The 16,425-nt window shown below is 32.3% G+C and overlaps 1 protein-coding gene across 2 annotated transcripts in view; it reads right to left on the reverse strand.

The window, feature by feature from the left end:
• MTBP (MDM2 binding protein) overlaps positions 1-16,425 on the reverse strand; it is a 69,979-nt gene that overhangs the window by 53,290 nt on the left and 264 nt on the right. For both annotated transcript variants that reach the window (XM_057532296.1, XM_007188839.2), the window contains exons 2-10: positions 15,619-15,699; positions 12,652-12,725; positions 12,405-12,556; positions 10,701-10,759; positions 8,938-9,082; positions 7,809-7,926; positions 5,805-5,939; positions 3,882-3,976; positions 2,973-3,045 (exon numbers count right to left, since the gene is read on the reverse strand). In XM_057532296.1, the coding sequence (XP_057388279.1) occupies positions 2,973-3,045; positions 3,882-3,976; positions 5,805-5,939; positions 7,809-7,926; positions 8,938-9,082; positions 10,701-10,759; positions 12,405-12,556; positions 12,652-12,725; positions 15,619-15,699 (932 nt within the window). The remainder of the gene's footprint in view (positions 1-2,972; positions 3,046-3,881; positions 3,977-5,804; positions 5,940-7,808; positions 7,927-8,937; positions 9,083-10,700; positions 10,760-12,404; positions 12,557-12,651; positions 12,726-15,618; positions 15,700-16,425) is intronic.

The following is a 16,425-nucleotide window of genomic DNA, read 5'->3' on the forward strand; positions in this document are numbered from 1 at the left end:
GACAGCTTATTTTTGATTAAACATTTGCTACAAATATGAAAATAAACTTTTCTAAATCCCATAAGCTGTAATTCCCTACAAAATAAATTTATGTCAATAGTTTACACTACATTCACAACAAACTTGGATTCTGATAACTTGTTCTCACTCATACACTAATCATTAGATATACTTTGAGAGACTTGAGGATGATCCTTTTATGTTAACATTCTATTCCAAAATTTAACAGCCAAATAACATTTCAAACCCAAGTTTCAAAACTTTGATTCAATCTTTTCAGTAGGCAAACCCCCACACAAGCAGGCACTATGGCAATCATGTTTTTAGCCTTATAAATTCTCCTCTTTAATAAAAATATTCCCTGTCCATATGATTAATAGATATCATGATTCTCTAACAACCCTATCTTGCCTTTTTCTAATCTAATAAAATAAGTTTTCCTCTAAAAGGCTTTTATTTTTATTCTGAGGCTAATCAAACATCTTTTTTAAGCTCAAAAGTTGACTTAGGATCACATAAAGCACTAGAATTTAAGCACTTTGACAGTTTCCCAAGGAGGGACCTTGTCCACTTTATTCTCTCCAGTACCTGCAACAAGCAACTGGCAGGCAGTCCAAAAAAAAAAGAAAAGAAAAGTTGAATAAATAAATGAAAACCATGTTCTAAAGCACTGGGATTATTTCAAGGAATGATCATGCAATTCAATTTTTTTTTCAAAAAATGTAAAAGACTAACTATGACACAGTGTAAAAGGACAGTGAACTGCTTCACATTTAGAGATTTAGCCAAATTACATAATGTATGTTTCTAAAAATTATCCCTTTGCTGAATTAAAGTAGGAACATATATTTAAAGTTCCATTTATTTGTCCCTGACTGATAAAGTGTAGTCCAATATTTCAAAGCCATTGTCCAAGAAGCAATAAAAATGACAATCTAATACAACAAATTTAAAATAAAACAATTGAAAATACTATATTAATAGATATCAATAGTTTAGCTTTCTTCTAGGATTAGAGTTGCCTATCTTCAATATCTAGATAGATTAAGAGTTATTTTATACCCAAGTTAAATTATAGGTATATGTCTGATTTTGACTTGAAACATTACCTATAAAACTAATTCCTAAAAATTTCATCATAACTTCAAAATATCTAGAGGATATCTAGCGCTTTATAAATTTCAGGAAAATGTTTCACTTAAGTGTGTCTATCATTTGGGCCACATAAACTTCAAAAACAAGAATTAGAGAGCAACCATCATTTATATCATACTGTACAGTTTATAAAATATATTCCAATTTGGTTTTCATTACAACTTTTTGAAATAGGCAAAACAGGAATTATTATTTCCAGTTCACAATTTAAAAAGCTATAAACCAGTGAGTGGCAGAGCTAGGACTTAAATCAAAGTTTTCTAAAGTACATGTTCTTTTACTTGAGACTTTCTACTATATTATATTCCCTCCCTCCCTTATTTGATAATATAGGTGAGATGATTAATGATAAATGACATTCTCATTTCCTGGATAGGGTTACATAGTGAACTATTTAGCTACATGGGTTAAAATATGAACAGAGTTGTTTGTTTGTTTTTATTCTTAGTGCTTTTTCTTTTTCTGTCTTTTTTTTTAAACTATACCACTTCATAAGACTTCTGTGTGCAAATTTCTGTAGAGATGTAAGATCTTATTAACCTGTTTAAAGTACTCCCTCCACCCTACTACCCTATCTCAGCCTGCTTATTTTCTTCATAGCTCTTATTTTGTATTTTTCCTATCAAAATGTAAGTTCCATGAGGGCAGAGTCTTCATCTGTACAATCCATCATTGGAGCCCTAATATTTAATACAATGCATAAAGTAGAACTAATGTTGAATAAATGAAAAAAGAAATTTTAAATTTCAAAATGTAGCACATTGGGTTCTTTAGAGGTGAAAAAACAGGCTAACATTATCTTCAGACTGTTCTTTTAAAGGCCATTTCATCAAATAAATACTTTGATGCACTGTTTAAAAACTATTAATTTCATGGAAAAATGAGGCTGGAAGTCAAAATTTTAAGTTACTATATAGCCAAGCACCTTAAGGGCAAAATCATATTTCCTTTACTACATCAATTTTCTAAGGGAACTATAACCAAGATTTGATTAATAGGGCCATGGGGAAACCATAATTATAACAATCATTTTTCTCCCTGCAGGACTATTTGATAATAGAGTACTTGTTGTTAAAATAATAAGAAAATGTTATGTAAATATTGCCAATGAACATTTTGTGCATTAAAAATTGTTTTCATAGAAACAAGGTAGTTGAGCAAATAACCAGAAAGAAAATTTTAGTTTTTCCTATTGAAAACTGTACTTGACTTTAGATGATTCCACTTAAAATTCTTTATGTTATAGTTAAAAATGTTTTTAAATATACCAATTCTACCGTATCATTATATATGTTTTTTAATATATATATATATATAAACTAATGAAATAGCTAAAAATCTTCTAAACATCACCAAAATTAAAAAAGAAGAACTGAAAACTTACAAATGATAATTTAGTGAAGCTCTAGACATTTTTCTCACCTCCACCTACCCATCCTACCATGAAAAAGATAATGCAAGCATATACATATCTTGCCACAGAATTGAAATCAGATGTGAAAGGGGTAGGTTAACAATAATCTAATGTGTTCTAAAATTTTAAAGCTGTAAAGCAATTATCAGTCATGAAGCTTATTTTTGAAAATCTCTTCTAAAAAAAAAAACCCATCATTTCATGTCTGCAGAAGACTTTGGGGTTATTATGAAAAGTCCAAAGTATCTTAACATGAATTAGGACCAAAACCTTATGTTAAGTTAAAGAAACCAAATCATCACACAGAAACAGATTTTAAAAAATACATTCCCTTTTCTCACACATCTGTAAATGTTAAGTTAAAAACACAACAAAAACAAAAACAAAAAAACACCCTCTATACCTTGCCACACAGGGAAGAAATCTGCTCCAACAGCAACTTGGAATTCTGTTTGGTATTGTTTTTTGTCAATCCTCTGTACTAAGGAGTTAAAGAAATGATGAAATGGTAATTGTCAAATAATTCAACTCCCTAAAATAAGTTTGATTCTCCAATTCACAAGGTGCTTAAATTCACTGATCAAAAATTTTAACTGTGGGAATTCACAATTACTCCTTTCCAAGGACAATTATTTTTCTGATTCTGAAAATACATCAAGAAATAGTGATACTATAAATAGCATTACTCTAAACTATTAGAACCAGAGATTTGTACAAACTGGAGCTTCTGAATAAAAATTCAAGAACACTGTACTAGTGTTTCATTTCTGGCCAACAACAAATTCTTTTTATATAAAATATTGTTCTTAGGTCTGTTCCTAAAACTTCTTAGATATATTTTCTTAAAAAAGAGTGTAAAATATGTTGAATATTTGCAGACATATGTGATAGCATTCATATTTACTTAAGTATTTAAAAAGATACAGTGGACTGGCACTTGTATCTATCCTGCCAATAGCAAGAGAAACATCTGAACATTCCAATAGTATATAAATTATTTTGTTTTTCTTCACAGATCCCTAACATTTCTCCCTCTTACCTACCCCATAAGCAATGAGTCATAATTTCAGGAAGTCTTCTGCCTATTTATTCTAGAGGCATAAATATCGTGCCTGAAGGAGTATTCTTTTTTGCAAGTTGTAGAATTTCTCTTAAAGCAATGGCAATGAAAAGTATACTGATATTATAAAAAAGAAAAACAACAACAAAAGTATGGGCAAATATTTAAATGTGGTGGTACCAAGAAACAGTCTTACCTGACACAGAAAAATTGTATTGTGATCTATAATGAACATGTAAATGAAAAGGATACAACTCAAATTCAATGTCTGACATATAGCAGGAAGGTAGGTCTGATAATTTTATCATCTGCACAAATTCTAAAGCAGGGCCATAATAATGAAAAACCTAAAAAAGAAATTAAAATTATGTAAGACTTTAAATACTATAAATAAAATGAAAGTGAACAAATTAGCGATCAGGGTTTAAATCTTTAAAATGGGTCTTAAAAAGCACGTATTTACATATTATGCAAGGCAAACACTTAATCCTCTATCTCAGATAAGAATTTCTTCCATATCAATTCTACCTTTCCTAGTGGAGAGATATGGAGATTTCTTACTAACTGGAAAGAGTTTTAACAGGAGGAAAATGAGTATAGAAAGAGGCAAGCAACAGAGGACAAGAGTTCTCAGCTTTTCCTGTTTATCTCTAGGAAGACAGACAGATAAGCCAGGAGACTAGGATGTTGAAGAGGGTCTGCGAAACTGAGAAAGAGAAAGAAAAGACACTCCAGGATGAACTTTGGTATGCTGAGATAAAAAAAACAAAAAACAAAACAAAGTCCTTGGAGGAAATACTGAAGTAATTAAAGAGAGAACTAGTAAAACAAGAATACTAATTAACAAAGAAAGCTCCACTCAGAGAAATAAAATTCAGTATTTCTTTGGATAGAGTCTAAAACTAAACTAAGAGAGAGCTAGTGAAGAAGGTAATCCAAGAGTTGGGGCTAGAGTGCTTCACAAGAAGGGCAAAGAAAAGCAAACACATCTTCAAACACACAGTTTTAAACTTGCAGAAAGCTGAGTAATTTCATCATATATGATTATGTGTATGTATGTGTATATACACATACATACACAACACACCTAGTGTGTATTTATATATATGTATGTATATATGCATGTATTTGTTTATGCGTAGAGAGAGAGACTTAACATTTATTTAAGACGTTGAACCCTAAATTTCTCTCAATAGCAGCAAAAATCAGACACATTATTCATACTTGAATGGTGTACTACCAAAGTAGAAAAGTTGAGGTCGTCAATCTTATGATTATAATCTTTAGAAAAGAATTTAATATTCCTGTGAAAGATGGTCATGGTAAGTTACTTAAAGTAAGTAATTCTGAACAACTATTAGGAAATGTGTCAACATCAGAAATATGTCTTTTGTACCACCCTTTGATCAGAAAATATTACCCATCAATCTGACATCCTTGTAAATTCATGACCACTACGTTTTGCACATTCTTGAAATGCATCCTTCAAAGCGAATTTCTAAAGTGCTTCTATATAAATACTTCTTCTTATATTATTTTTCCAATGTGAAAAAAAAAAGCCAACCAAATCCCTTTTAATTATTATACTTTATAATTACTTGCATTTTAAGAATAAATCTATGGAGACATGGGACAAGAATCAATACCTCTTAAACTGTAAATGAAGCAAATGTCAAGTACTATGTCAGATGTTAATCTCTTACTTCATTTAACCCTCCTAACTTTGTAAGATAAGTGTTTATTACTATCTCCATTTCATAAATGAGTTAATCAATCTACCCAAGGTGACAATACCTCATAGGTGACAAAGTCAGGTTTCAAACCCAGGTCTACCTAACATCAAAGCCTGTTCTCTTTCCACTGTATCATACTCCCTTCAAACTGAGTCTTAGAAAGGTCACATGGTAAAGTTCAAATCAAAAATGGTTTCAGGCCTATACTGATCTAAAGTTAGGATCTTTCCATTTTGAAAACAATTTAAAACAATGATAGTTTTGCCAACATTCAATACTGATAATACAGTATAATTTAAGCACTTAATTATAATTATAGTAAAAGTTATGCAAGTGAGCACACTTAAGCACATATATTAGTAATGTTAATTGAAGATTCAAACATATCTTATAAAAATAAAATATTCATGAATAGATGATTGTAAAAACAAACATAGATTACCTTTGGCAAAATACTCTTATCCTTTGATGGTATTATCTTTTTGTCAAGAAAGGAAGTTTTTAAATTAGATGTACTAAAATTCTTAGGTGTGACTCCCTTTAAACAAAATTCAGGAAAACTAATTTCACATCCAAACTGAAAAGAAACAAGACAACACACTTACAGGCATCATGAATTAAGTTACAAAGATTAATACATCTTACTGCAATGTAAAAGTTGAGAGGAAAACCATATGTAAATTTATTTTTGATCCTCAGTTCAAAATGCAGTTCTTCCATTTATGTACATATCATTCGTATTTCAACTTTCACATGAATTTTTCATGAAAAGCTCTCCTTGGCCTTTCACTAGCCCACAAGAGGATACCAAGCCCATTCTCCGCAACCAGAGAACAACGCAACCCCCTTTACATAGTTGTTCAGTGCCTGCTTCCTACTAGTCTTAAGTTCTGCAAAAATAGAACTTGCTTATCTCATTCACCACTAGATCCTTAGTGCCTCACACATAGTTTGCTTTCAATGTAAGTTGTTGATAAAAAGATCCATTCCTGCAGAAGTAGTAATAATAGGGGTACTAACAGTAATGGTAATGACATTGATAGGTAACACTTACTGAATGGTTACTTTGTGCTTTAAATAATTTAAACCTCATAAAAATCTGAGTTAGGAACTACTATTACACCTATCTTACAGATAAAGATAACTGTGGCACCAAGAGGCTAAATATTACCTAACATTTCACACAAAACTAGCAAGAAACAGAGTTAGGATTTGAATGCAGGCAATCTAACTCTAGAATCTATGTCCTTAATCACTATAACGCCCCTAGGCTAAAAGCTATTCTCCACTAAAAAAAGTGATTTCAAGTTTTAAATGCAGCCTGGGGAGATATGGACATTTAATTTCTTATCCATAAAAGAATAAAAGAATCACAGAACCCTGCCATTATCTGTCTGTATGTAGACATGCAGTTTCAAAAAATGTATACAAAAGTAATTCTCCTAGCTAATTGTATCCTGCATTCTTCTAGTAAGCTATATGACTTGTTTACACTAAAACCACTTGCAAAGAAGATTTATCTGCAGATTTAACTTCCCCGAGATAAAGAAGAGCTGGCGTGCAGATCAACAAGAAGGGCCCAGCCACGTTAATTCCTGTTGTCTTATTAGAAGTTTTATTAAACTATAATTAAGAGTGAATTGAAAAGGAAAAAAAAGTCTAGTAATTAGTACAATAAATCCTCATAGGAACACATCGGTCTACTCGTGCTCCCATACTAAACAAACATTAAGAAACTTTCTTTTAGTTTTGCCTATAGACAGAAACACATAAAATACCAGGAACACTGATTTCAACATGGACACAACTTATAAAAACCACCAAACATATTCATTCACAGTAAGGGATCGCAAAATAGAATTGGAGCTCATAGAAATTTAACATTAGCGGGGTTCCACTAATCTAATATTCTCATCTTATAGTTGAGAAATCTGGGGTCTAGTAAGGTTAAAAAAGAAATTGCTCAAAATCAGCTGGTTAGCAGAAAGCACTGATCACTTAAGGTGGTATCATAGGTAAGAAAACATGTTCTAAGCAGTTTTCCAGGAGTTTACATATGCGATGAACTAAAGCAGCTTGGATAAACATGAACTCAGCTAATGTTAAATTCTGCTTTAAAAGAATGTTACATTCTAGAACTGCAGTGCCCAAAACAATCACAGTCACTATTTAAATTTAAATTAATTAAAGTAAAATATAGTAAAAGATTCAGTTCTGTGTTTGAAGTAGTCAAGTATAAAGTGCTAGTAGCAACATGAAGCCAGTGGACTATTGTATAAGGATAAATTCGGAACATTTCCATTAATGAAGAAAGTTCTATTTAGATAGTGCTTTTCTAGAACATCTTTACATGGTACATTTTCATTAGGATTCATTTAAACTATCTGTGTTGTAAATAAGGTCGAAAGGCCTGCTTTGCAAACGGTGATAACAGAAATCCACTTACCTTCCTTTCCCATATCTGAATCTTTCCCCTCCATAACTCCTTTGAATCAATAGCATTTCTGAGATCTTGTAAAGATACAATATTAGCAGAAAGGTATTCGGCAATTTTCTGACAACTTCTATAAATAAAAGTTTATGATAATTAAATATAGGGTTTTAAATTTGACTTAGATTTAATGGCTATAGTTAGCTACAAGCCAAACAGGCAAAAATGCAAAGTTTATATTGCTGCTTTTATCTACTAATATTATAGAACATTCATTAAGTCAGTCTCTGAAGAAGTTGCTATCATGTGTTCATTTAATCTCAACATCCCCTTGAATTATGAGTAATTACCCTTAATACTACAGATGAACAGATTTTCCTATTATTATTTATTGGTCTTAACATGTCAGATATACACATACACAGGTTGAATGAATTCTTATCTTCAAAAGGAGAACTGCTCTCCTAAATTGTTCCCACACAGTTTTGTATGGAATTTCATAATAGCACTTAAAACAGACTATCATGACTATTTGCATTCCTGTTCCTCCCCGTATTTCAATGAAAAAGATCAAATCTCACTTTCTTATTATCAGTATATATTGCTGTGCTTGGCATAAAGATAGTGCTCAATAAACAATTGCTGAGTGAAGAAAATCATGAAGTTAACAAATCCAATACTCATTTAAGGATCAAAACTGTAATACACAGTTGATCCTTACTAAAATGTCATAAAACACAACAGTATATATTTATTTCTACATTGCACATAAAACAAAAAACAAATATGACATTATAAATCTGGTGTATCCATATATCCACGGTATTTATCACGGTGTTCATTGGACAAAACAAACCTATTTAAAAACACACAATGTGTTTGGAGAATTAATGCTCAACAATAGTTATAAGAAAGCATCAATAATATTTACTAAAAACTTAAAACTTCTCAGAAACATAAAGTATGAAATAAGAAAAATGTAGGTTCTTCTCAACAGATAAATCTCTAATCACAGTATGACATAAAACTATCTTGTCACACTTAAAAAAATCTTCAAAGGCTGGGTCTACTAAAAACAGGGTAGCAAGTTAATTGTAAAAGCGGACAACACAGATAGTAGTCAAATATGAACAAAGAAACTTACGTTTCACAATGATTTCCTGCTATGGTAATTTTTGCTGAATACCATTCCTTCAAATGTTTTAATGCTCCTACAGTAGGCAAACAGTCTCTCAATTTAGGCGGATCTTTGTCAGAAGGCAACAGTATTATATCTATCATTGCTCTACCTAGAAAGAGATAAAGGCATTTTTGTAATTTTTTGTAAAAAAATTTTTATTTTATATTGGAGGATAGTTGATTAACTATAATTTTTTAAAGATGTTAGATCTGAAATGTCTCAAAACAGTACCTTGAACAACTGAATTTTATGTTTATTTAGAAGATGAAGAAGGATTTTAACTTTAATTTCTGAAATTCTTCAAAACAATATACATCTTTAGGAGTTCAAAATTTTTAAATGTTCACATTTGATTTAAAGCCATGTTATCTTGAAATAGCTAGCATATGCCAGAAAAACAATGAACTATATCATAATTACTTGCCAATTACGTGCCAGTGGTTAATTATACATTGCTCTTGAGATCATCAATGCTATTGTTCTACTGAACAGAGGGAAAAAAACCTGTGCAATTCATTATGTTCTTCTATACTTAATTTTGTTATACAAAAGGGAATGAATTAGTGTAAAACTGTAATGTTCAAATAAATTATTTCTCTTTTTAAAGAACAATAAAACACTCAGAAAACTCAATTATACTGACAACATCATTGGTTCCTGAGAAAGAAGGTTAACTTCATGAAACTTTAAATTTTATAAATGATAAATTTTACTGAAGGACCAGAAAAATCAAAATGAAACAGAAACCAAATAAAAGTTTGACAATTAAAGTATTCCAATTTGCCAAAATAGCAACTGTACATTCCATATTTTGAACTTCATATAAAAATTTGACATGTTTGTTTATCAATGTATTCAGTTATCTTCCATATAGGATCTTTTATACTAAAATATAATCTTGAATATAAGTATTAGACTGTGAGCTATAAAGTCCTTTATGATAATCACATATGCTTTACTCATCACTGTATACTCAGCTCCTAGTACAACGCCTGACATATAATAGATACAACAACTATCTGCAACTATCTTCAACAACTATTGGAGGTCAATAAATGACCTCCAATAATAAAAACATTCAGAAAAGTATTCAAAAGTATTTGTGGATGCCAAAGCGTACCAAGCTTTAGATGAATCAGCTACTTGATTCACACAAAGAAAGATTAATTTAAGACAAAATACAGTTTTAAGAATAGTATGATGCAGTATTTCATAAAATATGCTTTCTATTATAGGAAAAAAAATGGATTGTGTAAAAAAATGCTGAGTCAAGGGCTTCTTTTACTGCATGACTTTCTATTTGATAATATGTATAGTGACTTCACACCATAAAAGTATGTTATCCAAATGATCTAGGTTAAAGAACTTCTTTTTCCAGGAGTTGCTCATGGGAGTAGAGTTCTACAGAACATTGTGGAAAACAATGGTATATACAGGGCAAAGCTGCTTCTTCAGTAATAACTGAAGAAGAAAACAGATGAGTAATTTCTTAAGTTCTAATTTTTGTCTAAGTAAATGAAAACAATTAACAAGATTGTGATGTCTCAACAAGGTACTTTACTAAAGTAGTAGAGTATGTTTTTTAACAAATTCATATAGAAAATTATTTTTAATCTTTCATTTCAAAATTAGAAGTGAGAACACGAGCATAAAGAATGAATTTATCACTCATTCCCAGAAAGTGTAAGATAAGGTACAAATTATTGAAAGTAGTCATAAAATATTACCAGGAGCAGGAAGTTTGTCTGATAACTGATGCAAATTTTCCGCAGATTCTTCATATAGGCTAAAATAAAACAGTCGGTTAGGAAAATATATATATATACACATTACATATAATCATAATAGGTAATATTAATTAAATGGATCTATGTGCCAGACACTATTAAATACTTAGCATTCAGCATTATCTCATTTGATCCTCATGACAATCCCAGGCGACACTACTGTAATACTATTTTTATCCTCACTTTAAATAATTCACCTAAAGTCCACATACGCTGTAGGTGTGGAAGTTAGGATTCAAACCCTGAGCCCAAGTTCTTAGCCACATCCCCAAAACAAACAAACAACATTAACAAAAAAGGGGAAAAAAGCCCTCCCTAAATTATATCTAGTATATTAAATATAAATCATAACTAATAGACCATTTTTCTTAACCTTAAAAGTAGGGTATTACTAAGTATTTAGTAGAGAAGGCTACTGCTTTTCTCTGAATGGCACATAACAGCCCTGACAGGAAAATATGATTCTCTCCTCCAATTCTTTCAAATCTATTTGTTTTACCCATACGATGAATTTTTTTTTCTCAAGATAGTTTATTATATAACATAAAGGTATTTAAACCCTTTATTATAAACTCACCATTGTCTAAAAAAACTTAAGGTGCCTTACGGTAAAGTATAGTTTTCAAGCTCCCTCTTGTGGAAATAATTATTAGGTCACGTACTAGAAATAATCACTTTTATACTTGCCATCTTCTAATAGTGGTGAGAAAACGTACGGAATGGTAAGAGCCCTAAGGCTAGAAGGCATCTTAGAAATCATCTAAAAGGATCTCAACACTTTAAAGATGAGAAAATAAAGCACCAGAGAAGTTAAGTGACTGGCCCAAGATTATATAATTAGAGACCACTTCTACTAGCCTCTGTTACAATGCCCTTCCTATGGTTCTACAATGTCTCCCCTCATTAATCAGTATAAACAAATATGATTTGAAAACAGGAAAACACAATTTGAAAATCTGCAGCAATTTATAGAAGTATAATATTTGAATATTAAAATAAACAAAGGAGTTTTTTGTAATGAAGTATTACAGAAGACTGAAATGACAAGAATGAATTATGGTTCAGAGATGGCATATTTCATGAAGAAAAAAAAATTATCAAAACTCACATCACCTGGATCATCTTATATATTGTACCACAATTCAAAAAACCTAAAAGTGAATTCAATCATCTACATACACCTCAGAAACTATGGATTTTAAAGGTGCCTGAAATGCTGAAGATACACATGAATTGAAGAAATCATATATTTCAGTCTCAAACAGCAAAATGAAAATGATACTGTGGTTTGAATGCCAGTTATTAACCTTAAATAAAGTTTCTATTCAAGCCCTTGAAATATAACATCAGGCAGAAGTTTGCTTCAAGAAAGTGACATATTAATAAAAATATCACTTTTTATGATTCCTGCAATTATGCAAGCTTAAGAAGCTAAACATTTTCAGATACCAATTTGTGCATTTTAAAGAATTTTATTCAAATAAAAGGCCCAAATAGCCTGTCTTCCAAAACAAAGAGTTGAAAATTTGAATTATGTAAATTCCCTCACTATAGCTGCTAACATATCAAATCTTCACTCTCACGGCTAAAATACTATCTAATGTCAAATATTTTAAAGACATGATAGAAAGTACATAAGCATACTCAGCCAAGGATAATGATTCCCTGCTATTACTATCTTCTTCTTCAAAACACTCAACAGCACTCAAACATTCTTCGATATTTCTTTGAAGAACATCTTCAATTTCATCTTTTTCCGCACCAAAATGTATCTCTTCCCAGTCAGAACTACAAAACTAATATATCAAAAGATTGCATTAAATAATGCATTCATGGAATTATTTATATTAACAAAGACATTCACTAGTGACTATTTTCTTATTTATATTACCTGATAAAATCCACATACTGCCTGCACTGCCAAGAACCACTTCCTGGAACCTGGTATACCGCCTACCAAACAGCCTTGAAAACAAAATCATACTTATTAGAAGAAAGGCATACCACAAATAAGCAGATGTTATAGCATATATACTTAGAGAGTTATGTAATTTTAATATATATATATATATAAAATATGGATCTTTAAAAATCTCTGCTAAAAATTCAAACAGGAGAATCTGCCTAAAGAGCAAAATTATTCACTTGCTATGAATACTCTGCTTTAGTTCATCACAATTCAAAATCTACATCATTATATTAATCATCATGTCAAACACTAAAATCTACTATAAAGATGTTGAAAAATACACCCACTCGATTACTCTTGAGTAATACAAAACTGTGTAAGTCATTTTAAGGAAAATGGTTCCCTCCTCAAAGACCATGAAGGTTTGGTTCAGCCTTGCCAAAGAGAGAGGAGTTAAAGAGTAACTTCAGCCTAGAGACAAAGAAGATGCTCTTCTTGGAGACTGGAATATTACATGAAGATACAAAATTAAGGGTAACCCCAGGGTGCAAATCAGAAGAGCAATGAAGAATTTAGAGCTACGTACAGAAATTGTATTCAAAGGAGGGAGAAGGAGAAATGTGATAACTGAGTTGAACTCATGGAAGCTAAGAATGATGCTAAGTGCCTATTACCAACTTCTGCCAAAATCTCAGAAGACTTTACCTCCTACTTCCTTAAGAAAATAGAAGCCGGGCTTCCCTGCTGGTGCAGTGGTTAAGAATACGCCTGTCAATGCAGGGGACATGGGTTCGAGCCCTGGTCCGGGAAGATCCCACATGTCGCGGAGCAACTAAGCCCGTGCACCACAACTACTGAGCCTGCGCTCTAGAGTCCACAAGCCACAGCTACTGAGCACACGTGCCATAACTACTGAAGCCCGCGAACTCTAGGGCCCCTGTGCCGCAACTACTGAGCCCACGTGCTGCAACTACTGAAGCCTATGCGCCTAGAGCCCGTGCTCCGCAACAAGAGAAGCCACCGCAATGAGAAGCCCGTGCACCACAACGAAGAGTAGCCCTGCTCACCGCGACTAGAGAAAGAGCATGCACAGCAATGAAGACCCAACATAGCCAAAAATAAATAAATAAATTTATTTAAAAAATTAAAAATAAAAAAATAAAAAAAATAGAAGCCATTGTAACTCCCATAACATCCTGTCAGCAAACATATTGCCCTTCCTGCATTCCCATTAGGTCTTTCCTCATTCTTCCCTGTTAACATGTAAGAGGCACTAGCCTTCCGATCAAGGTTATCCCTCAGACTTCTGCCGGGACCCCAGGCCACTGACTTGCTTGCATCTTCAATCTCTCCTTCTCTGTCATTTCCTTCCCATTAGCATTTAAATATGCACAAGTATTTTTCAAATTATCTTTTTAAATCACTTTTAAATTCACCTCCCTTTTCCAGTTACTACTATATCTCTTTCTTTACTCTTCAGGAAGATAAACTTTCTAAAAGCACTATCTACACTTGACTGTCTCTACTTCCTGTTTACCTTTTCTATTCCCCTCCTAATCCAATTTAATCTGTTCTTTTGTCTCCAACATGCCACTGAAACTACACTCACCAAAGTCACCAATGACTAACCTATTTCTAAATCTAACAGTTTTTAGTCCTGTTGGTACTTGACCTCTCAACATAAGACTAAGAAAGGAATCGAAAATGACACATTTGACTACTTTCTCCTGAAAACACTTGCTTTCTGTGGAACCTATCTTTCCCATTCCTCCTTCTCATTCCTTTAAAAACTGGTGTTCAGCTCCTTTACATACTGGGATTCATTTCAAGATTTTCTGCTATTCTCACTATCCAAAACCCATCCTTTCTCATGGCTTGAACTGACATCTATATGTTGATGATTCTATAATCTGTTTCTCCAGCTTCACTCTCCTTTGGAGTTCCAGACACATGTATCCAACTTTTACAAAATATTTTCACTTTGCAATCTTACAGGCAACTAATCACATGTTCTTAATTGAACATGTCATATTCCATCAAAATCTTTCTTGCAATACTAGTAGTACTGACTTAAATTATACCAACTTGAAAAATTAATGAGTATTACCAGGACTTGGCAAACTGGCTAAGGTAGCATATAGATATTAGAAATAATTTCCCAAAGGTGACAGTTGAAACCCAAGAGACAGGTTCTCTGATGAAAGAGAAAGGAACAGATTGTACAGTCATGAGAACTATAAAGGTATCAAAACAAGCACACTCTCCCTGACATCTCCAGAAACTTCCTTCATCTTTTAGACCTGTTTTGATATCTCCTTTTTTCTGAGCCTCTGAAAGACACTCTCAGATAGAGGCCAAGAAAAGGAAGAAAAAAAGAGGATAACTAACAAAGATGTAAATACATGGATCTGTATAATGCCAATAGAAACCAAAGGAGAAAAGATTTTTACAAAGTAAAGAGTGTTCAAAAAAGTCAAATACTTTGAAAAAGTTAAAGCGATAAGAATGGAGAAAAGATTACTGAGTTTAACAATTATGAAGTGCTTTTAAGAGAATCAGTAAGAGGTAAGGATGGAAAAATAAAAGGTAAGGAAATGGGTATAAGCATTAATAATGTATTTGTACTCACGACAAAATCACAGATACTCCTTATAATGCCACATTACTCTATCTTATATGGAGCTAAAGATGGGCAAGAAAATCTCATAAAGGGAACAAAACTCAAGCTGAGACCCTAAAATAATTTTCATAACAACTTTATGACATCCAAGCATCAGGAAGAGAGGGATAGCATATTTTCCGTTTTGTATTTCTTTCATTGCTTCCCTATCCCAGTGACTTGTACACAGTCAACAAGTGTTTCTTGGACTCCCATGTGACCAGATTAATTAAATTTATTTCCAGTACAAATGCTGTGCCAGTGAAAAGAGGGGTTTATGTTTTACTTACCAGGGAAGGTACTATCTTCCGGATTAATTGAAGCATTAATGCTTCTTTTCAGGAGCTGATAAACATTTGCTGCTCTTAAGTCTGAAAAAGAAAAAAACAAACTAACTCAACTGGGTTCAAGAGTTACATAATGTAGACCTATTCCAGTTTCACCATCAGAGATTCTCAAGTACACTATATTGTACATAAAAGAACTACACTCTGTTCAAGTTTTGATATAATAAATCTAAAGCAAGCACAGAAAATAGGTAAAGCTCCCGGTTTGCACATGCCTGCCAGTTAACACAAATCCAAACTTCCCCCAAAAGAATAATTTTAAACGGAGAAGGAAAATCCTGTTACAATACTCTGTACACAACCACATACATTTCCTCCTCAAAATGCCGATCTATCAAAACAAGCTAAATAAAATGCAATACAGATTCTAGACAGGAGCACCAAAAAGCAGTGCATTCTCAAACGGTCGTAATTGTCTTAAATTTATAATTTGTTTTTTAACTTAGTTTATGTGTGGAATGTGTCCTCCCGTTAGGATGTAAAATTTAGGAGACTAAGACCCTTTTCCATCTTGTTCCTTTCTGTATTACCTGCATTTGGAACACAGGAGGCAGAACTACCTATTGAATGCATATATGTCCAAAGAACAGAAATTCCACTTCCAAGGCGTAGGGAATTTATTCAGTTAAATATTTACTGTGTCGGAAACTTCTGAGCGCGGAAATCTTGCATCCACAATTTTGTCCCTATTTTTCTACGGAGATAATATTTTTTTCAACCCTTACCAGGTCGATCCCAGATAGAGTCACA

The sequence above is a fragment of the Balaenoptera acutorostrata genome, chromosome 17 (assembly GCF_949987535.1).
Source record: "Balaenoptera acutorostrata chromosome 17, mBalAcu1.1, whole genome shotgun sequence".
Lineage (NCBI taxonomy): Eukaryota > Metazoa > Chordata > Mammalia > Artiodactyla > Balaenopteridae > Balaenoptera > Balaenoptera acutorostrata.